The sequence below is a fragment of the Capra hircus genome, chromosome 13 (assembly GCF_001704415.2).
Source record: "Capra hircus breed San Clemente chromosome 13, ASM170441v1, whole genome shotgun sequence".
NCBI lineage: Eukaryota > Metazoa > Chordata > Mammalia > Artiodactyla > Bovidae > Capra > Capra hircus.
The window spans coordinates 25,026,024-25,049,114 of NC_030820.1; the positions used below are offsets into that span (position 1 = coordinate 25,026,024).

At 43.6% G+C, this 23,091-nt stretch overlaps 1 protein-coding gene and 1 long non-coding RNA gene across 4 annotated transcripts in view; both read right to left on the bottom strand.

The window, feature by feature from the left end:
- On the bottom strand, positions 3,235-4,918 carry LOC106502736. The gene is made up of 2 exons (XR_001296374.2): positions 4,878-4,918; positions 3,235-3,605 (listed from the first exon to the last, which is right to left on the bottom strand). It is a non-coding gene; the product is annotated as an uncharacterized LOC106502736 (long non-coding RNA).
- PRTFDC1 (phosphoribosyl transferase domain containing 1) overlaps positions 16,427-23,091 on the bottom strand; it is a 100,875-nt gene continuing 94,210 nt past the window's right edge. Inside the window, exons 8-9 of one of the 3 annotated variants that reach the window (XM_018057107.1) lie at positions 19,841-19,917; positions 16,427-17,391 (exon numbers count right to left, since the gene is read on the bottom strand). In XM_018057107.1, coding sequence (XP_017912596.1) covers positions 17,344-17,391; positions 19,841-19,917 — 125 coding nt within the window. In that variant the 3' untranslated portion in view covers positions 16,427-17,343. The other 2 variants (XM_018057108.1, XM_018057109.1) reach the window with 2 other exon arrangements.

The following is a 23,091-nucleotide window of genomic DNA, read 5'->3' on the forward strand; positions in this document are numbered from 1 at the left end:
CCATGGAAAACTTATCTTCTGCAGAACTGGTCCCTGGTGCCAAAAAGGTTGGGGACCACTGGCATAGAGTCAAAGAATCGCCTCGTCCAGGCTCAGTGGGGTTGACACAGTGGGGTTGAGGGTGTCACCTGTCCATGGAGGGCAAAGTCTGGGGGCTTCTAAGAACGTGAACACATCCATGCTGAGTTGTTTTCAGGAACCTGAATGCTTTCCCAGCCCAGAGCCATTACAGTCCAAGGTTTTCTCAGCTTCTTGGGAAAAAAACCAAAGGGAGCTCAAGAGTGGATACAGCAAGTTCTCTTCAGAACACATTCTTGGCCAGGCTCACCTGCTTACTGATTCTGAATCTCTGGTGATTTGCTAGAAGTAGGGCCTCAGTCTTACAGCATGAAATCTTTCCTAGAGCACAGAGATTCTCTTCCTGCCCGCCCCCTCTATTTTGTGCGGAGAGGATGGAGACTTTGGCATTAGTAAGATACTTGGCACACCTCTATGAGTTCTCATTCAGAGAATTCCAGACACTCCGAAAATAAAACTAAGCTCAGCTTAGTGCCCTTCCATTATTGTCATGGTTATTTTCCAGGCAGGATCTTTCTACTTCTAGTTGATTATCAACAAATGCCCCTCTTTCTCCTTTCGTGTAAGATTTGGGAGGGATGCCTTAACAGGCTAACTTCTGTTTTCCTTTACTATTTTGCACTGATTTGACCTACACTAACACCATTTTCCCTTAATTAGATCGGGTCATCACCCATATTGGAAAAGTCCCAGTTTGTGTAAAGGCAAACCCTCATAGCTTGGAGTGCACTTTGGGTTAAACTCAGATGCCATCTTGATACCCTCCATCTCAGGATCTTCTATTTCCAAGCTACTTCTCATCTTATAATGATCTACTGGACCTACTGGAAGTTTTGGAGAAACTCTGTCAGACCTCAAGTCTGCACAGGCCTCAAGTATCTAAGGCCAAAAGAGGGCTGTGTCGAGTGAAAAGCAGTACTTTTGTTTGGGACTCTTGAAAGTTCATACCAATGTTTTCGAGGGGGACTCAGATGGTATTTCACATGGGTTTGCAAATAAGTCTTTCCTGTGTTGGCCATCTGTGACATCGCTTGGGAAGTTGCAGCAAAGCCCCTCAGCCTCAGTTGAGCAGAAGACCTGATACCTGGTTGAGGTTGCTCCCATTAGCTGCCACTGACACAGGCAACCGCTGAAGGCACTGCCGCTCTGGGGAAGCAGCGCCTAATGTTGGGGTGAGCGGGCTTTCCTTAGTTGCAGCCAGCAGGGGCCTACTCTCTAGCTGCGGTGCGTGGTCTTCTCATTGGGGTGGCTTCTCTTGTTGCAGAGCACCAGCTCTAGAGTACAGTCTTCTGCAGTGGTGCAGGGGCCAAGTTGCCCCACGGCATGTGGGATCTTGTGACACCAGGGATTGAACCTGTGTCTCCTGCATTGGCAGGTGGATTCTTAACAACTGGACCACCAGGGAAGTCCATGTTCCTGAAGTCTCACAGAGAGTTTTGCAAGGTAACAGCACTTCCAAATTTTACTTGTCTTCTCCTCTCACCCACTGAGAAGCTGCCGTTTGCTCACAGGGGATGGACTGGTGGGAACTCCTGGGTCCTGGGCACCATGCAGTTTGCTCCTCTCACACTGAGCATGATGCTGAAGCAACCTGGTGAGCACTTTCCTAGGGGTGCTTCACTCCCTTGGACCATAAATCTATCTCCAATCCTCCTTCCAAATTCCAGCCAGAAGCACAGTTTGTAAACCTACTTTGTTGCAGAGAAGCCTAACAGTGTGACTAATCAAAGACTTTCAAGGATAAAAGTACATTTCATTAGGACAAAATTATATGGCAGATGGAAAAAATAAAAATAAAGGACATACTGTCTCCAGATATTACATAAGAATTTTCATGTATTTTTTTTGGTAACAGATGAAAATGAGTATCAAGTTGTCTACATGTTTAGATTTCATCAGACACATTTCAAAGTGATGTGTACTTTTCCTTTAAAACATTAACATTTGCAATCTGCTGGAAATTACACCCTTGGCAACCATGGCTACTTACATGGAAAAACTGTGGAGGTTATCTTTAAAACAGGTGAGGGAGTGCAGAGCTTTTCAATTCTTTGGAAAGAAAGGTGAGCTGTGAGCAAAAATGTTTGAAGACCTCCACTTTAGAGTGTGGTTCTTTTTCTTTTTTTTGGCCACACTGTATGTGGGATCTTAATTCCTTGACCAGGAATTGTGTTCCTCTGCGTTGGAAGCCAGGAGTTTCAACAGCTGGACCACCAGGGAAATCACAAGTGTTTTGCAAAGATGCTCTCAACAAGTGACTCATTCCTATGAATTGTTTCACAGATTTCTTTTCACTGAAGGTTTTTATATTGCGTTTGTTCAAATTTGTTTTTCACTGGATATGCTGAAGAACAATAATTGCATGAAAGAGTTAATGTTAGTATGGTGCATCTTCCATCCTGAAGGGGCTGATCCATCTACTGCTATTAGACACTGGCCTTAAGCAAGCAGACCTCAGGTTGCCAATCACTAGATGAGAGAACACACCTTGCTGGGACCATGATAACACATTTGATTTAAGGCCTCATCTGTTCCCATTCTCTGCTGCCTTCTCCTCTTTCTGCTTTTTAATATTTAAAAAAAAGTTGGCAAAACTGAAGATTGGCAAGAAGGATGAGTGGGAAGGGAACATAATTAGTGAGTAATCCTTAGTCTTCTCTGTGAAGTTATTTTTGTTGTCCTTCCAACCTCCAAATAACAGCTGGGAGGGAAGAGTGGAGAAGAAATGGGTAAGCTGATTATCAAGAGAATCTTTTCCTGGTCGGAAAAAGAATAAGTGTCCCAGGAGACAGTGACGGACTCCTATGAATGCTTCCCAGGGAAGCATTTTCCTTCAGTATCTTCACACTCTCTTCTGTTGGTGAACGAGAGAAGCAGCACTCTGTGGCTGGAAGTGGGCAAGTTCACTTCCTTCTTTGTTCTGGGAATGAACCGCAGGGTGACATCGAACAGTGGAAACTGGAAATGTAGCCAGTGCAGCCCTGAACTGACATCTACGTATCTGTATTTATTTAACTCACATTTTAAATTACATCCCACTTGGAAATTTGTTGGCAAAGAATGAGAAACTGCGTTTGTTAGTGATTGATACTGGTAAGTCTATACACACAGTTTTATATACATATCCACACACATATGCTTTATAGGAATGTTTACCTTTCGGCTCCTTGCGCTAGATGTTCTGACGATCAGCACTGCAGTCCCAAGAACAGCCCACATGGTTGGTTCATGTTATACAAGAAAGTCTTCAAGCACCAGTGTTTATCAACCAACAGCGTAGGTGTTGTGACTAAGACGGAATGATCAAGTCTCCAGAGCTGCTCTTGTTGACCCCAGGCTCAAAGGGAGGGCCAGTAGGCTGTCACATCTACACACACAGAGGGGGTGGCTGCAACTGCTGAGCCTGGATGTCTGTCTGGGAGTTCACTGCCCTCGTCCTCCTGGCTGCCCGTGTTGAACCTGGGAGCCGGTATTTCTTGTTCCGATGACCCACACGCATGTCCTCTGATAGGTGGGCCAAAGGGAACCTGAAAGAACCAGAGTTTTGTCAAGCCACATGCCAGGCTAAACCCACAGCCATCATGGTGCGAATGATCAGGCTGGATACCCCTCCACTGCTAACCCAGAGCTTTGCAGTGATTAGGCCCTCAGCTTGAGGGAAAGGCACCTCCAGTCACTGGGTATCATTGTCCCTACCCCGGGTCGGCAAGCTGTGAATGGAGATTCCACATGGAGGCTGGAAGTTGCTACCCAAAAGCCCCACCTCTGAAGAGCCCAGAGGGGTGTACATCCAAGCAGGCTTCAATCTGCTTCCTGTTTTTGGCCAAGTGGGAGGAGGAACGTGGGAGAGCCCAGGACGTTCCCAGAGACGAAGAGGGCCCTGACTCAGTGTGGCTCCTTTCTGAGTGAATTCTGCTGGCTCGGGCACAGACGCTCACAGCTGTGTGAAGGGCGCTGCAGGGGGCATAATGGCCGCTGTGTGTGCCGGAGTACAAACCGTCCCACACAGGCCTGGGCTGGAGAAACAATGGGGCAACAAACAGCCTTCAGAACAATGCACTCATTTCCTGTCCTCACACTGGGCTGAATGAGGCTCGGTAGGCTGGTTCCACCTCACCAAGAGCCCTCCACAGACGACATCATTTGAGCAGCCCGTTGTTCATCAGGCATGACAGACACACAGACAAAGGAGAGAAATGACAAGCATTTGGGATGTTTCTTATCTCCCCCCTGCAAAGCAAGATTTAATTTAAACTTTTTTTTTAGGCCCAGATAAAACAGTGTGATAAAAACATTGGAAAGATGTTAGAAGCTATTTCAGTGTTAAGTCTTTCTGACATGAAATGCTTGTGATTCACTATCTCTGATAAAAACATGGGTGTATGAAGCTCTCTGGGTTTTTCTGCTTGTCAGCAAGCCAACTGGCTCTGCCGTGACCTCACCTCTCTATGTCCTGCACGAGCGCCCATTCTCCTGCAGGAGAAAGTCCTACTGGGAGTTGGTTTCAGATTGTTGTTTACTCACCAAGTCATGCCTTTTCATACCGTTCATGGGGTTCTCAAGGCAAGAATACTGAAGTGGTTTGCCATTCCCTTCTCCAGTGGACCACATTCTGTCAGACCTCTCCACTGTGACCCATCCATCTTGGGTGGCCCCACACGGCATGGCTTAGTTTCAGAGTTAGACAAGGCTGTAGCCTGTGTGATTAGATTGGCCTGTTGTCTGTAATTGTGGTTTCAGTCTGTCTGCCCTCTGATGCCCTCTCTCAGGGCCTACCGTCTTATTTGGGTTTCTCTTACCTTGGATGTGGGGTAACTCTTCACAGCTTCCCCAGCAAAGCACAGCCCAGATATGTCAAATTTGCTGGCATATTGAGTGCAGCACTTTCACAGCATCATCTTTCAGGATTTGAAATAGCTCAACTGGAATTCCATCACCTCCACTAGCTTTGTTTGTAGTGATGCTTCCTAAGGCCCACTTGACTTCACATTCCAGGATGTCTGGCTCTAGATGAGTGATCACACCGTCTTGATTATCTGGGTTGTGAAGACCTTTTTTGTACAGTTCTTCTATGTATTCTTGCCACCTCTTCTTACTATCTTCTGCTTCTGTTAGGTCCATACCATTTCTGTCCTTTATTGAGCCCATCTTTGCATGAAAGGTGGCTTCGTATCTCTAATTTTCTTGAAGAGATCTCTAGTCTTTCCCATTCTGTTGTTTTCCTCTGTTTCTTTGCATTGATCGCTGAGGAAGGCTTTCTTATCTCTCCTTGCTATTCTTTGGAACTCTACATTCAAATGGGTTTATCTTTCCTTTTCTCCTTTGCTTTTTGCTTCCCTTCTTTTCACAGCTATTTGTAAGGCCTCCTCAGACAGCCATTTTGCTTTTTTGCATTTCTTTTTCTTGGGGAGGGTCTTGATTCCTGTCTCCTGTACAATGTCACAAACCTCTGTCCATAGTTCATCAGGCACTCTGTCTATCAGATCTAGTCCCTTAAATCTATTTCTCACTTCCACTGTATAGTCATAAGGGATTTGATTTAGGTCATACCTGAATGGTCTAGTGGTTTTCTCCACTTTCTTCAATTTCAGTCTGAATTTGGCAATAAGGAGTTCATGATCTGAGCCACAGTCAGCTCCTGGTCTTGGTTTTGCTGACTGTATACAGCTTTTCCATCTTTGGCTGTAAAGAATATAATTCATCTGATTTCAGTGTCGACCATCTGGTGATGTCCATGTATAGAGTCTTCTCTTGAGCTGTTGGAAGAGGGTGTTTGCTATGACCAGTGAGTTCTCTTGGCAGAACTGTATTAGCCTTTGCCCTGCTTCATTCTGTACTCCAAGGCCAAATTTGCCTGTTACTCCAGGTGTTTCTTGAACTCTCACTTTTGTATTCCAGTCCCCTATAATGAAAAGGACATCTTTTTTGGGTGTTAGTTCTAGGACAATAGACTGGTTCCAAATCGGGAAAGGAGTATGTCAAGGCTGTATATTGTCACCCTGCTTATTTAACTTATATGCAGAGTACATCATGAGAAATGCTGGGCTGGAAGAAGCACAAGCTGGAATCAAGATTGCCAGAAGAAATATCAATAACCTCAGATATGCAGATGACACCACCCTTATGGCAGAAAGTGAAGAAGAACTAAACAGTCTCTTGATGAAAGTAAAAGAGGAGAGTGAAAAAGTTGGCTTAAAGCTCAACATTCAGAAAACGAAAATCATAGCATCTGGTCCCATCACTTCATGGCAAACAGATGAGGAAACAGTGGCTATTTTTCTGGGCTCCAAAATCACTGCAGATGGTGACTGCAGCCATGAAATTAAAAGTCACTTACTCCTTGGAAGGAAAGTTATGACCAGCCTAGACAGCATATTAAAAAGCAGACACATTACTTTGTCAACAGTGTCTGTCTAGTCAAGGCTATGGTTTTTCCAATGGTCATGTATGGATGTGAGAGTTGGACTATAAAGAAAGCTGAGCGCTGAAGAATTGATGCTTTTGAATTGTGGTGTTGGAGAATACTCTTGAGAGTCTCTTGGACTGCCAGGGGATCCAACCAGTCCATCCTAAAGGAGATCAGTCTTGGGTGTTCACTGGAAGGACTGATGTTGAAGCTGAAACTCCAATACTTTGCCCACCTGATGCGATTATCTGACTCATTTGAAAAGACCCTGATGCTGGGAAAGATTGAGGGCAGGAGGAGAAGGGGACAACAGAGAAAAAGATGGTGGGATGGCATCATCGACTCAATGGACAGGGAGGCCTGGCGTGCTGCAGTTCATGGGGTCGCAAAGAGTTGGACACGACTGAGCAACTGAACTGAACTGAACACTAAGTCATGTCTGCCTCTTTGCAACTTCATGGACTGTAGCCCTACAGGCTCCTCCGTCCATGGAATTTCCCAGGCAAGAATACTGCAGTGGGTTGCCATTTCCTTCTCCAAGGGCTCTTCCTGACCCAGGGATAGAACCCGATTCTTCAGCACTGGCAGATGGATTCTTTACCTCTGAGCCACCATAGAAGCCTTAACTTGAATAGCTCCCAAATAATGACGATAATAATAACAGCCAACAGCTACTAAAGCACTTATTAAGTAGCAGGCCTAGTTCTAATTCCTTGAACCCTCACCAGAACCTTATGAGGTGAGTACGATTCTCGGTCTCATTTACAGATAAAGAAACTGAGTCATGGAGAGGGTGAATAACTTTCCTTTTTGTCATGCTGCATGGCTTATGGAATGTTAGGTCTTTGACTGGGGATCAAACCAGCACCCGCTGCAGGGGAAATGGGAAGTCCTAACCACTGGACCACCAGGGAAGTCCGAGGTTGACCAACTTGCCCAAGTTCATAATTTGCCTTATCAGATATATACCCAGCCTCTCCTGTGAAGCCACCTGCGCAGGTAATCTCCTCCTCCCCATGTCTGTGATGGAATGGCATCCATAGCTCTTGCATGAGACAGGCACGTCTCGAGAGGGCTTCCAGGGCAGGCAGTGTTTTGAGAAGATACAAGAGAGGAAGGGGGAAGAAGCCTTGTTAATCTGAGTAGGGAAGGCATTTGGAGCGGCAACCCCAAAAGGCTGCTTATATTCATGTCTGCCAATTATTCAAACACAAGGAGACCCTCCATATTGTTCAGAAGGTGACGCCCCACACGTAGAGTGCTCCTGAGTGTTGGGGCTGGCCAGGCTGACCGTGAGCATCCAGTATGCCTCCAGACTGCTGATGATGGTGCGAGGGTTTCAGAGAGGTCAGATAGTGGCAGCAGGAAAGGAGAAGGCAGACTGGGGGACATCACTTAAGACAGAAATATGCCCATGGGACTCTGGACCTGAAAGAGCCTTTAGACATGGTCCAGCCACTGACTCATTTGGTAAGTGAAGGGCCAGGGGGCTCAAGGGTGAAACCACAGCAAAACCAAGGTCCACTTTCTCCACCTGCAGAAAAGAACAGACCAGGAGTTTCCCTGCTGGTCCAGTGTTTAAGCCTTAGCCTTCCAATGCAGGGGATCTGGGTTTGATCTCTGGTCAGGGAACGAAGATCCCACATGACCTGTGGCCTAAAAACCAAAACATTAAAAAAAAAAAAAAGCAGTATTGTAACAAATTCAATAAAGACTTTTAAAATAGTCCACCTCAAAAAATCTTAAAAAGAGAAAACAAAACAAGTTAGAACCATTTGTCAAATACTCACCGAAGCCCAAATGCTGTGCTAATTGATGTCCTGGCAAAAATATAACAGGAAGGAGACTGAAGACCCGATTCCTCCCCTCTCGAGGCTTACAATTTCCCTGGAGATACACATGATCCATAAAATTGACCACTGGTCAAAAGAGACCACTTGCCTCTTTGCTCAACTCTTCCCTCATGCATCCAGTCACAGTAAGAAGAGAGGAGACATGAGTTCAAGGGAGAATCAGGTGGAACCTGGGAAGGGCTTCTATTAACAGAAGTGCACCTGGCTTCCTTACTGAGGTAGACAAGAGAGCTGTGAATTTGTAGAAAGTAAAAAATGTGCAACGTGGAAATAAATACCTCTTGTGCCGAAGGATAAAGGAACCATCAGTGAGAGCCACCCACACAGGCAGCAAGCAGGCTTGTCTGGCCGGCACGGAGAGTGCGTGTCCACAAGTGGTGGGAAATGATGTCATGAAGTGAAACTGGCATTAAAAGCGTTTGTTACACCATAAGGCAGCTGGCCCTCAGGAATCTGCCCTGGTTTCATGGCGCTGAGGAACAAACCAGTCGTAGGCAACACCACGAGATGGGTCCATCACTACCATAGCAACCCGGAAGTGACCTAATGGTGTCAGGAATGGTGATGGCGCTTCTCACTATCATCCAGGCGTGATGCTGGGCTCACATGATACATTGAGTAAGACAGACACAGCCCTGGTGGGGGTGTGTGCTTTTCACAGGTGTGTTGAGTCATAGGCGTTCAGCAGAAAGTCAGCACTTTTTATGTCATTCAAAAGTAAGGAGGTCTAGCAATACTCAGCTGCAGTAAATAATCAGTGTATCTCATGGATGTTTAAATGTGTGAATAACGTCCTGGGTTCATCCCACCCTGTCACAGACGCCAGTGGAGAGACAGGCCTCCACGCATCACTCTTCCTGCTCTGCTGGTGGGGAGGGGGGTAGTGTGTGGTGGCCGTCTTGTGTGGTACCCCCATTTCTAGATGCGCTGTCTCCCTGCAGAGGCTGTGGAATAAAAACTTCGCCTACCACACAGCACTGGTATACAGGAGGAGTGTCAGGTGGCTGCTGTAACACACTGTCCACGTTCCGTGACTTAAAACAATACAAATGTATTATTTTGCAGTTCTGGAAGCCACAAGTTCAAAACAACTCTGATCAGACTAAATCGAGAGGCTTCTTTTTTTTAAAGAAAACATGTATTTAGTTGGCTGATTTGGGCCTTAGCTGTGGCACTTGGGATCTTCATTGTGTCCTGTGGGCCCTTACATTGTGGTACATAGACTCTCTCCCATGCGGCGCGCACGGGTCCACGTGGGACCCTAGTTCCCTGACCAAGGATCGAGCCCAAGGCCTTTGCATTGCAAGGTGGATTCTTAGCCACTGGACCACCAAGGAAATCCCCAAGGTGTTTCTTTTAGAAGCTCTAGGGGACAATCCATTTCCTCACTGGTTCCAGTTCTAGAGACATCCTCCATTTCTCGGCTCATGGCCTCTTCCTCCACCTTCAGAGCCTGCAGTGGAGCATCTCCAAATTTCTTTGCCTCTGACCTCTTCTTCTGTCATCATATCTTTCTCTGAGTCTGACTCTTCTGCTCGTCTCTAACGAAGACCCTTATGATTACAGTGGCTCCACCTGAACAATCCAGGATAATCTTCCTGCCTTAACATCCTTAATTTAAAATCAGCTGCAAAGTCCCTTTTGCCACATGTGGCAATGTACTCACTGTGGGCGTGAGGGCGTGGATATCTTTGGGGAACCATCATTCTGTTGATGGCACTAGGAACAGATGAACTGCACGTCACACAGACATCAGCACTTCCTTCTAGAGCCCTTGCTCACCATGTGACTTTGCCTAGATTGTCTTCCTACTGAACACCTCTGCCCTGAACCTTCTATACATTCAATGACATTTGACTTCACCAAGAGGCCTCTCTGTATGGGAGCAGCTTTAGCAGCCTGGACTCAGAGAGAAGCCCAGTAAACATCTCAAATCATCTCTTTTTCTCAAGTTAATTATAAGCATCTTGATGTTTGCTATTGCTGATAGTTTACCAGTTTTCTGTTAATGAATTTTTCCTCATAGCTACACAATGAGGAGGCCTATCTGTCTCTTCTGGGTTAACAGATGAATAAAAGCAAGGCCTGGAAAGGACTGGCTGGGCCTGAAAGTAGAGCTCAGTGATACAGAAGTCAGAATTACTTGGGTTTGGAATTTTGGCTTCAGCATTTCATGCCTTTGCCTCTAACTGAAAGAGTGGAACCTCTGGTCTATCTTGCTTAAGTTACAGCTTAGAGTTACGAGATCAAAATTCTTTTATTTGTCTTCTGTTGGCACAAGCCCTTTTTATGGGTTTTGAACAAAGCTGTGTGACCCTGGGTAAGCGATTTAATCTCTCTGGTACTCATTCCCTTATCTCTAAAGTGGAGATGCCAATTCCTACCTCTGAGTTTTGTGCTAAGTAATTACACTGAGTTACTGTTAAGTTCTCGCATAGCCCTTGATCACAGTGTGTGTGTGTGTATGCTTAGTCACGTCCAACTCTGTTACCCCATGGACTGCTGCCCACCAGGCTCCTCTGTTCATGGGATTTTCCAGGCAAGAATGCTGGAGTGGGTAGCCGTTTCCTCCTCCAGATCTTCGTGGCCCAGGGATCAAACCCGAGTCTCCTGCGTCTCCTGCACTGGCAAGTGAGTTCTTTACCCCTTTGCCACCAGGGAAGCCCCACGATAGTTGCAGCCAAATCTTTCACGAAATGTCAACACTCTCAATGTCTGGGCTTGAATCTTTCATGAGATGCTTTGTTAGGCTCATGACAGATCTCTTTTGAATTCAATTATAAGGATTTGTGCAATCACTCAGTAGCTATATACTATTAGTCATTTTCTCAGGCTATTGATGATATTCTTCACGTAACAGAGCCAAAATTCTTACTACAAAAGTTACATTGATTTCTTTTTCCAGTCAACCAGTTCTGTCTTTCAATATTAGGAGATTAGATAAATCAGAGAAGTTTTCATTGAAAAATCTTACAGATTAGTAAGTTATCTGTTGTTTTGTAATTTATTTGGTATTATTTCTAGTATATATAGTATATATATGTAACTTATATATATATATAACTACATATATATATATGTAACTGTTCATCTTGTTACATTTAAATTATTGTCCTTGTTGTTTTTAAGGACCCCTATCCTTAATCACTTTTTTGGCCAAATTATTACACAATTTTTTCATATAAAAATGGAAATACTAAAATGAATTTACCTCTATAGGATGTTTGTCAAGAAAAAATTATTTTACAGTTTTTTATGTTTCAAACTTAAAGCACCTTAACAGAAATAAAACTGCTCTTTCAAAGTCTTCTTAATTTATTCCAGATACTGTCAGCGGGAAGACATGCATTTCTATCTCTGTAATCAAGGTGTGCTTCCGTGCTACTGCTGTTCTTGTCATCATCTCATATTTTCCCATGTGGCTAGCTAGTACTTTGTAATCTTTAAGAATCTGTGCAAGCAGGCATACATTCAATTATGCATTATGACGACTGAATAGTCAGCTCGTTCACTAATCTTAGTAGCAGGGAAATGAGGACACATTGTCTTTCTGTGGCAGATCTCATCTTCTGGTTTCTGAAAGTGGCCACAGCAACATATATGCCATCTCACTTGATTTGCTCTCTTTTTGGCGGCACCATGTGCCATGGGAGATCTAGTTCCCTGACCAGGGATTGAATCTACGCCTCCTGCATCAGAAGTGAGGAGTCTTAACCACTGGACTGGACAGGAAAGTCCCTCAGTTGATTTTCTTACAATATGATGTTGCTATTCTTTTCCTTTTTTTAAAGAAAGAAATCACATTTTATTTATTTATTTGGCCGTATCTCATGGCTTGTGGGATCTTAGTACCCCCAACAGGGTCAAACCCAGAACTCCTGCAGTAAAAGCAGGAAATCCTGCTATTTGTCCCGTGTGGTGGCAATCTGTGTTCCCTCCCCTTGAATGCAGGAAAATCCCTTTATCTGCTTTGACTCACAGAACGTGATAGTAGCGAGCCTGTCACATAAGCAGCCATACAGCATCCACCTGCTTTTGTCTCTGCACTTGCCTTGGGGACCTGGCCGCCATGTTGTGAGGAAGTCCAAACCACATGGAGACATCACACAGAATTCCAGCCTTAGCTGAGGTTCAGGCTAAAGGTCAACATCAACCACCAGACAGGCCTTTAGATCACAGCTACCCATAGAATTTGCTGCAATTATGGATATTTTCCATTTGTGCTTACTATCATACGAGGCCCCATGGAGCAACTACAATGTAGTTGGTGTGAATGAAAAGTAAATCTTAAATTTAACTTCAGTGCATTTAAATTCAAGTAACTGCATGTGGCTAATGGCTGCCACACTGGACAGATTAGCCCTCAGCCTTTGCATCTTCTTGCAGAAGCAACCACCATCATGGAGCAGAAACGAGCCTCTACTGGGCTCTCTCCACACTCCTAGCTCTTGGAAGCATACAAGATAAGAAATAATTATTGTTGGTTTAAGCCACTCAGTTTTGGGGTGATTTGTCATACAGCTGTTGATAATGAATACACTCTATTTTGCTTTTTTTTTTTGTTCTCTATAGCAAATAAAGATATGCAAGCCTCTTCCATCTTGTGTGCGTGTGTGCGTGCGTGTGTGCGTGCGTGTGTGTGTACGTGCCTGTGTGTGGCTGTGCTGGGTCTTTGCTGCTGTGAGTGGACTTTCTCTAGTTGCAGCAAATGAGGGCTACTCTCTGGCTGTGGTTCGAGGGCTTCTCACTGCCGTGGCTTCTCTTGTTGCAAAGCACTGGCTCTAGGGCTCAGGCTTCAGTGGCTGGGCAGAAGTAAGAAGTCTTAACCACTGGACTGGCCAGGCTTAGCTGCTCTGTGGCATGTGGGATCTCCCAAGACCAGGGATCCAACTGGTGTCCCCTGCACTGGCAGGATGATTCTTACCCACTGGACCCCCAGGGAAGCCCCCACAAGCTTCTTCCACCTTTCAAAAGCCATCTAGTTATGGTTTCTCTTCAGAGCCAGATTTCTTGAACAAGTTGCCTACACTTTACCATCCTTACTCATAGCTTACTCATTAGTCAACACCCACTAGGCTCTGGATATGGATGAGGTCACAGCAACATTAGTTCAGGCTTATTCCTCTCACTTGGAAAATGTGGTACTCCAGCACCCATCCCATCTTTTTCCCTACCTACTTCTGAGTAAATGTCACTCTGGCAGAAAAAGCCACCTCAGGCTTGCCTGGTAGCTCAGCTGGTAAAGAATCTGCCTGCAATGCAGGAGACCCCAGTTCAATTCCTGGATCGGGAAGATCCTCTGGAGAAGGGATAGGTTACCCACTCCAGTATTCTTGGGCTTCGTTGGTTGCTCAGACGGTAAAGAATCTGCCACAATATGGGAGACCTGGGCTCGATTCCTGGGTTGGAAAGATCCCCTGGAGGGCATGGCAACCCACTCCGGTATTCTTGCCTGGTGAACCCCCATGGACAGAAGAGCCTGGCAGGCTATAGCCCTTTGGGCTGCAAAGAGTCAGACATGACTGAGCAACTAAGCACAGCACTCAGCACTCCTAGATGAGAAATTGCTGACAACAAACAAAAAATGCACTCTTTTCTGGTAGACTAGTAAAAGATACCCCTTTAAGACACCCTTACCTGAAGACTGACACAGTCCCAGGGCGAACAAGTGGAGTGTGGGTGGATTTCAGCCCCTTCTCCCCCCACCCCCTGCCCCAGGGCCAGCCATCCTCACCCAGGGCACCAGCATCGTGAACAGCATGATCCAGGTGACTGCTATGTTTCTGGGGCACCCAGAGCTTTCTCACATGTGGCCATCAACACTCATGTCATGGGGGTGCTCTGGCCCCTTGTGGACACCTGCGGCTCATGAAGTCTCTTGAGGGGAAATCTCATGAAGCACCCTGGATGTGGACCCCCTTCCCAGCCCAAGAGCTCCCCAACTCTTCCCATCCCAAGAGCAAAATCCTTGGGATCTTCAAAGAGAGATGTCTTCCTAGGACTCCTCCCTGTGGCAAAGCTGCACCAGGATCCTCGGTGAAATGCAGGGACCCACCCGGCTGCCCCACTGTGTAGCATGAAGACTACTAGGAAAACAGCTCTTCCTGCTGGCGTCAGATCCACTCATGGGGCATGACTGGGGCCATGGGCCACGCAGCCGTCCCTACCGCATCGTCCTTCCTTACTCTGTACACCTTCCAGCATCAACTCCCAGAGTCCCTCCTGTGATTCTCTTTTCCCGTCACAAAGCTTGCTGGCCCATCAGGCCTCAGATGTCATCAGGGGACCCAAAGGAACTTTATGATGTTAAACTCCCAAATGCTATTTTCTGCCCAAATTAGCCAGACATCTGGGTGGAGAGTGTGGTTTAGGGTTTCAATTTCCTAGAACACAGTAACTCGATTACAAAAATGGGGCGATATTTCCATGACAGCAGGTCTTCAGAAGTGGGATGGGTTACCTTCTGTCTCCACTGGGCAGGTCCAAGTTCATGGCACAGGAGGCTGAGGAGGCAGCTGTGTTCAGTCTCCGCAGGCCTGAGACACGGCAAAACAATTACCCAAAGATATCCAAAGGTTAAAAACAATAAAATTCTGTAATTATCCTTCAATAAAAAAAATAAATTAAAAAAAAAAAAGGACAGATTAGGATCTGACCCTCACACAGTTCAGCTTGGTGGTACCTTGGTTCTATATGCAAAATGTTCCAGTTCAGTAAGGGCCAGTTTATAACAAAGGGTTCTGATCTGTTTCAAAGATCCCAAAGTATTAGTATGTATGTTGATTGTAACCAAATGCAAATTTTTCCAGGGAAACATGCCACACACTTTTCCCCCTTATTACTCAGCTTTGGGACACTAAATTAATAAATTCAATGGTTGTTAATCAGATGATAAGCTTTTACATTTTTGGTCTAGGTTGAATAAACTCAGTGGTACTAAACAGATTAGAGTTTTCAAGAGAAAAGGAAATAATATTCTTCCCAAGATGATGTTCTTAGATATCACTGTCAAATGTTGTCTGACTGGAAAACATTTCAGGAATGATTACCTTTCTTGTGTGTTTAATGAATTTTTCTTTTTCAGTATTAACTCTCATAATTCCTTCTCGAAATCTTGTGAAGTAGATCAATTCCCTTTCTAATCTGAATAAACCTACAGTCCTCAAAAATGATACTGATGGTTACTAAAATTCAACATTTTCAAGAAAATCTTTCAATCATACATACTTTCTGGCTAATTTTATATTTAAAATCAAATATCTTTAGATTTTCCTAGGTCCTCTGATATAAATGTGGCACAGTGGGAAATTATATGTAGAAGATTCATGTTGATAGCTCAAGAAACTGGCCAGTTAGACCGAATTTTCAACCTATAACTTGGATACCGATTCTTCTGCAGAACAAAGCTAGAAAGAATTCCCTCTGCCTGCTGGCCCCTTGGGATAACTGGGTGTGGTTTATTTTCTTCTCTGACTGGAACAAAGATATGCAGGAAAATCTTCTTTCTACAACTCAAATTCCTTGTTCTTACAAACAAGCTTAAGAAGAGAGAGAGAAAAAAAAAAGCAGCAGATCAAGCCTGGTTTAATCGTTTGCTTATATTGGTGCACATACTGGATTTTTTCCAGGTTAACAAAAATAAAGCCACAGGGAAGACGCATGCAGCCGTATATTTAAGCTACTGGCTCACACACAGTTTATTGGCTGCAAGTACATAAAAGATATGAAGGCGGAAGAAAAACAGTAAGCAGTTATGAGACATAACAAGTTTTCTTATTCTTTATTACTTTAAAGGAAGCTGGAACTCGATAACAATACACCACATACAGTTCAGAACCAAACAAAGGCTGCTTAGTTATTTATTTTGCATTTGCTCCTTTAGGAAGTGAGGAAAAAACAGCTCTACTGGCACTCAAGTTTATTTTCAATTAAAATCCCCATAAATTAGAAAACTTCTCATAAAACAGTGGAAATGGAAAAAAATGTTATTCAGAAAAAAACTTTTAAGTATTGTAGTTTTCTGTAGCGCACTGGATTATGTGATCAGTCTCATAAGGCCACTTAAAAAAATTATTCAGCCTCTGTATTCTTTTTTTTTTTTTTGGATTCTTCTTTAGGATAATACATAATAGTGTCTGGCCCTCTGACGGAAATACAATAACAATTTATACTTTCCCAGTTTCAAGCACTGAAAACACCTTCCCCTCCCCCCCACAATTTTGCTATTTGCTCATGTCTCAAACGAATAAACGAGTGCTGCTGAGAGACCAGGGTCCTTGCTGCCATTGTGTTTTTTCTATTTAAAATTCAGAGTATTAAACACACTTGAGCACATCCAAGCATACATGACATACCGTTATCACATACCGGAAGCTCCAATCAAGAGCACTGGGCAAAGGCCCATCTCATAACATCATTAAGATGCACTGAACGCTGCTGTTCAGAGAGGCTTTGTCAAAGCAGATCATAATGGCCTGTCGGAAGTGTGCAAACAGAAATTTATATTAAATTGTCCTTTTCCTCCTTTATTAGTATGGAAGCTGCATTTCTAGAATATGGGCTCAGAGGTTCACTGAAAAGGCTTTCAGGTTTTAAGATTGTGAAATAGCACCAAAATGAAGTACTAAAAAAAAAAAAAACACTAACTGAAAAATATTTGAGTAAGTAGGTGCGGGTATAGTAATCAACCATAATGACTTTATCAAAACAAAAGAAGGAGTTTCTCAGGGGTGTGAAGGTGGACTGAACTTGTGAGTCACAAGGTGGAGTGTTTAATTTGGAACAAGTCAAATAAAAGCATTGCTTTCTTTTCCTTAAAAACCTTTGGGACTCTCTATGTTATGTTATAATCTCAGAAAAGAAAGCTCATTCATTAAAAAAAATTTTTTTCCATTTTAAGTCCTGCTGAGTGAAGATGCCTGGGAGACAAATTTTACATGCTGGCTTCCTGAGTGTAGTCGTTAAGTAGGATGTTATCTGGAGATGCGATGGCAAAATTTTACTTCTTTAGACTCGGTATTTTTCTTTGCCGTGTTCATTGATCACACATATGTGCTGAAACAATAAAGGATTTAAATGCATCAGCCTCTTAAAATAAGAAGTGTAGAAAATGGGATGCAGTAATATCATCTCCTGCTTCGTTACTCTTCATTTAAATACATATGAATTGGGCTGGCCAAAAAGTTCTTTTGGGTTTTAAGTAAAAATCAAAGATACAGTTTTTGTTTTCACCAAGAATTTTATTGAACAACATATTTGTTGTTTTGTTCCACTACTTTCTGCCATTTTACAGGCAACTTCATAACTCCGTCTTCCCAAAACTTTTTATCTTTCTGAGCAAAGGACTGTTGCAGGTGCCTTTTACAGCCTTCCAAGGAATTGTAATTTTTTTTTTTCCATGAAGAGAATGTTGTAAAGATCAAAATAAATGGGCATCGAAGATGCAGTGTCTGGTGAATACAGTGGATGAATCAGAACTTCCCAGCTAAGCTGTAACAGCTTTTACCTGGTCATCAAAGAAACATGTGATCTTGCATTATCCTGATGGAAGATTATGCATTTTCTGTTTGAGAGCTGCTTTCAGTTGGTCTAACTGGGTACAGTACTTGTTGGAATGAATCGTTTGGTTTTCCAGAAAAAGGCTATAATAGAGGATTCCCTGCAAATCCCACCATATACACAACATCACCTTCTTTGGATGAAGACTGGCATTTGGTGTGGTTGGTGATGACTCACTTTGGTTGACCCCAAATCACTTCCATTCCATATTACTGTACAGTATCCACTTTTCATCTCCCATCACAATTTGTTTTAAAGACAACATTTTCATTATGTTTCAATAGAGAATCACATGTGGAAATATGGTCAAGAAGGTTTTTTGTTTTGCTAAACTTATGTGGAACCCAAACACCAAAGTGATTAGCATAACCAAGCTGGTACAAATGGTTTTCAACGCTTGATTTGGATATTTTGAGTATGTTGGCTATCTCCCACATGGTATAACATTGATTATTCTCAGTTAATGTCTTGATTTGATTGCTATCAACTTCAACTGGTCTACCCGACCATGGAGCATTGTCCAGCGAGAAGTCCCTAGCACGAAACTTTGTAAACTGTGCTAGACACATTTCATCAGTCACAGCACCTTCTCCATACACTGCACAAGTCTTTTTTTGCCTTTTGGTTGTGTCTTTACCTTTCTCGAAGTAATAAAACATAACATGTTGACAATGTTGCTTTTTTCTTCCACCTTCAATATTAAAATGGCTACACAAAAATTCACCAATTTTGATTTTTTTAAAAAAAGATGCACATTGATATGACAGCTGTCACAATACAATCTACCAGAATTGCTCTGAATGAAGTTAAAGACAACCAAGCGCTGCTAGGGCCATCTTATGGAAAAAGATGAACAAACTTTTTGGCCAACCCAATATGTATTTATTTATATGTGTATTATGTATATATATATACATATTATGTATATGCACATACACACGCACATATATGTGTACATATGCAGATATCTGTAAAATCTAAAGAGACCCACTAAGACAAAAATTTCTTCACTGAGTTTTGAGCTCTTTTCTGAACCTCGCTTTGTAGGTCTGTAACAACAAGATACATACTGAGGGCTGTGGAATATAGGTAGTGGTGGAGATAGACGTATCCTACTGGTGAAGTTACAGCTTCTATAGTGAATAGAGAAACAGCTGTAGTAAACACAAATACTGACTTTTCTTTGATCCTTTTTGGGTAGCCAGAAATGTGTCAGAAGTATTTTGATGGCAAGCAACAGAAATGGCGCTGGGTTAACGTAAGCGAAGCGGTGCGGGCTGTAGGGGGCTATTGCTGGTAGGAGACTGGGGTAGCTCGCAAAGGCAGAGGAACAGCAGAGCAGTGCAGCAACTGGAAGCCAGACACAGGCTCCAGAAGCCAGCCCAGGCCTAAGCCCCAAACCCCTTGGTCTCTGTGGCTCTTGGTTTAAGTTTCTAAATCCTAGGGGAGAGAGACGGACTGGTCCACGTTGGGTTAGATGTTTATCTCCAGATCATTCAGCAGCGGTCAGGGTCACACACCTGAGGGTCCATGCCTATAGCCATTTCTCCCAAGGGGAAAGAGTTATGAGCTACAAGCCACTGCAATTGGAAACTTCTGGACCTCAAGCACTGACACTAAACATTTTATTGAGTATTGTTAGTATGGTCGATGGAGACACAGTTGATGACGATGGAGAAAACTCAGCAGCAAGCTGTCTTTCTGCTTATTTCCTTCATACAAAATAAAGACAATCATAACTGCTTCCATCATCCTAATACCAACCTTGCTGGGCAGTGGTGGCAATTCACTGAGACTAAGAACGCCAAGTGCCCAGAACATTCCTGACACAGAAGACACTCAATAAATGGCAGTCATCATTACAGCTATTTTAAAAATCTGTTAAACTGGTATCATTGCAATGTTCTTGTGAAAACGGGGCTAGGGACTTGCACGCAAGACTTACATTTAGATCTCTGAAGTATTCATTGTAATCTAAGGCATAACCCACCACAAATAAGTTTGGAATCTCAAATCCAGCATCTGAGCAGAGAGAGGAAGGGAAAAAAAAGAACACAATTTAAATAACAGAAATATAAAGCCACCATAAGCTGCTGTTGGCACCTAACGTGTGAGGACCTTCCATTAGGCAGAAGTAAGTGAGGAAAGTGACAAACAACGCATAAGATGAACCCAGTGGGACTTGGGCCAGAGCGACTACTCAGGCAGACAGGACAAACCAACAAACAGACAGTGAAAAATGACTGCGATCCTTGTAGACAAAGCTGAGAAAGGGCTCAGGAAGCCCCGTGGATAACAAGAAGTATGCCTGAGTCAGGCACATAGCTCTGCTTTTTCAAAGCAGAGAGTATCCAACAATATCATGCCAAAGGAAACACTGCAAGAAGCATGAAGTGCAGTTCAATCAGAAGGTGACCCTGTGCTGTCAGATGTGAATAGGGGTGCAGGCTGTTGCAATAGGAAGCCATCCTCCCACTGCATCCAGTGTCCTCGGCGGGATGAAGGGCTAGAAAGCAAAACCTGAGACAAGGTGAAAGGAGATGGGACTGTTCAGCTTGAGGAAGACATGCTGAAGGTTACTCTAATGCTAGTCTTTGAATCCTCAATGCAGATGATAGCAATTAACTCTCTGTCTCCACTGAGGGCAGGATGAGAGCGTGCATCTGTGCTCAGGCGCTCAGTTGTATGGGATTCTTTGGGGCCCCGTGGACTGTAGCCTGCCAGGCTCCTCCGTCCATGGAATTTTCCAGGCAAGAATACTGGAGTGGGTTTGCCATTTCCTTCTCCAGGGGATCTTTCCAACCCAGGGATCGAACCCACATCTCCTGCATTTGCAGGAAGATTCTTTTCCACTGAGCCACAGCCCATTAAGGTACTCAGGTTAAGTAAAAAAATGAATATATCGGAAGATGATTTTTCTTGAAAAGGATTTTTTTTAAAAGATTTTTTAATGTGGACCATTTTAAAAGCCTTCATTGAATTTGTTTCAGTATTGTTTCCGTTTTATGTTTTGGTTTTTTGCCTGTGAGGCATGTGGGATCTCAGATTCCCAACCAGGGATCTAACCTGGCAAAGTCTTAATCACTAGACCATGAGGGAAGTCCCTGAAAAGGATTCTTAAGGAACATGAAACAGTTCTTCTTCCTCAGGTTTTAAAAGTGAATAAATGTGCCTATAGCCCAATGATTTTTCAAATTCTTTCCAGTGTAGGGCAATCTTCTGCTAGTTTACTACAGTATTGCAAATGAGAGATGTACTTGCTTACTTTTACAAAACAGTACTTTGGCATAGCCAGTGGACTTACAGCATGGAGACAGTTACCTCTGTGGTTAACTACTCACCTCCTCACTGGTCCTTCTGATCAAGGATGCTTTCACAGGGAGAAACCAACTGGTTACTGCTTGCAGAAAGTGCTAGAGGGGAGGGACCTGTTTTCCTAAGCACTGCATTGTGTGTCACTGTTAGAAAGCCAGTTTGATCCCTCCAAACTGTAGGTTTCTTGAGAAAAATAATCAAAGAGGAGAAGCAGAGCAGAAGAAAAGGTGTCAGAAGATACAAGTGTCATTGAGCACAGAGGAAAAAGTCAACTATGAAAAAGGACCAAAAAGTACAAAGCCTCAGAAATCCGGAAAGAAAGACAAAAACACAAAGATTCTGAGCTAGCTAAAAGAATATTAGCAAATCCCAGGAACCCATGGTTGTAAAGATAATGATGACTTTACAGTGAGTAACGCAATCTCTACAATGGACATGGACAGCTCAGACTGGGAAAAATTGGTTCCAAAGGTCAAACCTTCAAAGCTCTCATGGAGTAAAAGAATCTTGAACCAGCAGGTCAGGAGAACAGCCAGGAAAGAGTTGACTGGTCTCTAGCCGGTGAGTGAGTGCAGTTCCTACCCTTATATTTGCAACTGCAGATGCTACTTACAGATGGAGTACATGAGTAAGAGCTGCGATAGTAATCAGATTGCCTGGGCTCAACAGTGACTGTACACTTACAGCTTTGTGACCCAGTAAGCTCTTTAACCTGGCTGTGTTCAGTTTCATCATCTGTAAAATGGGCACAGCAATAGCACCTACTTTAGAGAAAGCTGTGAGGATTAAACATGTTCATCTCTTTGTAGCTCTTAAAACAGTCAGACACACCAAAATCTCTATGTCTATGAGTCTTCTTTCCATTTTGTAAATAAGTTCATCTGCAACTTATTTTTTAGATTCCATATGTAAGGACCTACTGTATAGCACAGGGAACTATACTCATTACTTTGTAATAACCTATAAGGGACAAGAATCTAAAACAGAATGTATTTGTATACAAATGGGCTTCCCAGGTAGCTCAGTGGTAGAATCCACTTGTCAACACAGAAGAGGTGGATTCGATCCCTGGGTCTGGAAGATTTCCTGAAGTAGGAAATGGCAATCCACTCCAGTATTCTTGCCTGGGAAATCCCATAGACAGAGGAGCTTCGTGGGCTACAGTCCATGGGGTGGAAAAGAGTTGGACATGACCAAGCATGCATCCATGTATCCAAATATATATGTATAACTGAAGCACTGTGCTGCACACCAGGAAATTAACATGACATTGTAAATCAATTACACTTTAATTTTTTTAATCAAAAAAAATTAATCTCTTACTGCTGCTGCTGCTGCTGTTAAGTCGCTTCAGTCGTGCCCGACTCTGTGCGACCCCACAGACAGCAGCCCACCAGGCTCCGCCGTCCCTGAGATTCTCCAGGCAAGAACACTGGAGTGGGCTGCCATTTCCTTCTCCAATGCATGAAAGTGAAAAGTGAAAGGGAAGTCGCTCAGCTGTGTCCGACTCTTCGCAACCCCATGGACTGCAGCTTACCAGGCTCCTCCGTCCATGGGATTTTCCAGGCAAGAGTACTGGAGTGGGTTACCATTGCCTTCTCTGAATCTCTTACTAGTGCTAGCTATTATTTTATTAATACTGTTGCTGTGACACAAGAAATTTGTAACTAGTTGGATATCTCTGAAGTGCATGTCTTTTAACTTCAGTTGAAATTTTCTCTATGTAGTATCTTAGATTATTTCCTTAGAAGATTTCTGTTTATTAACCTTGTCCGACCCTAACTATATTCAGATTATATTCCCCAAACCAATAACTAGACAGGAACATGTTATTGGGTCTATCTGGCCAGAGCTAACATTGTCTAGATTTAAGACATCCAC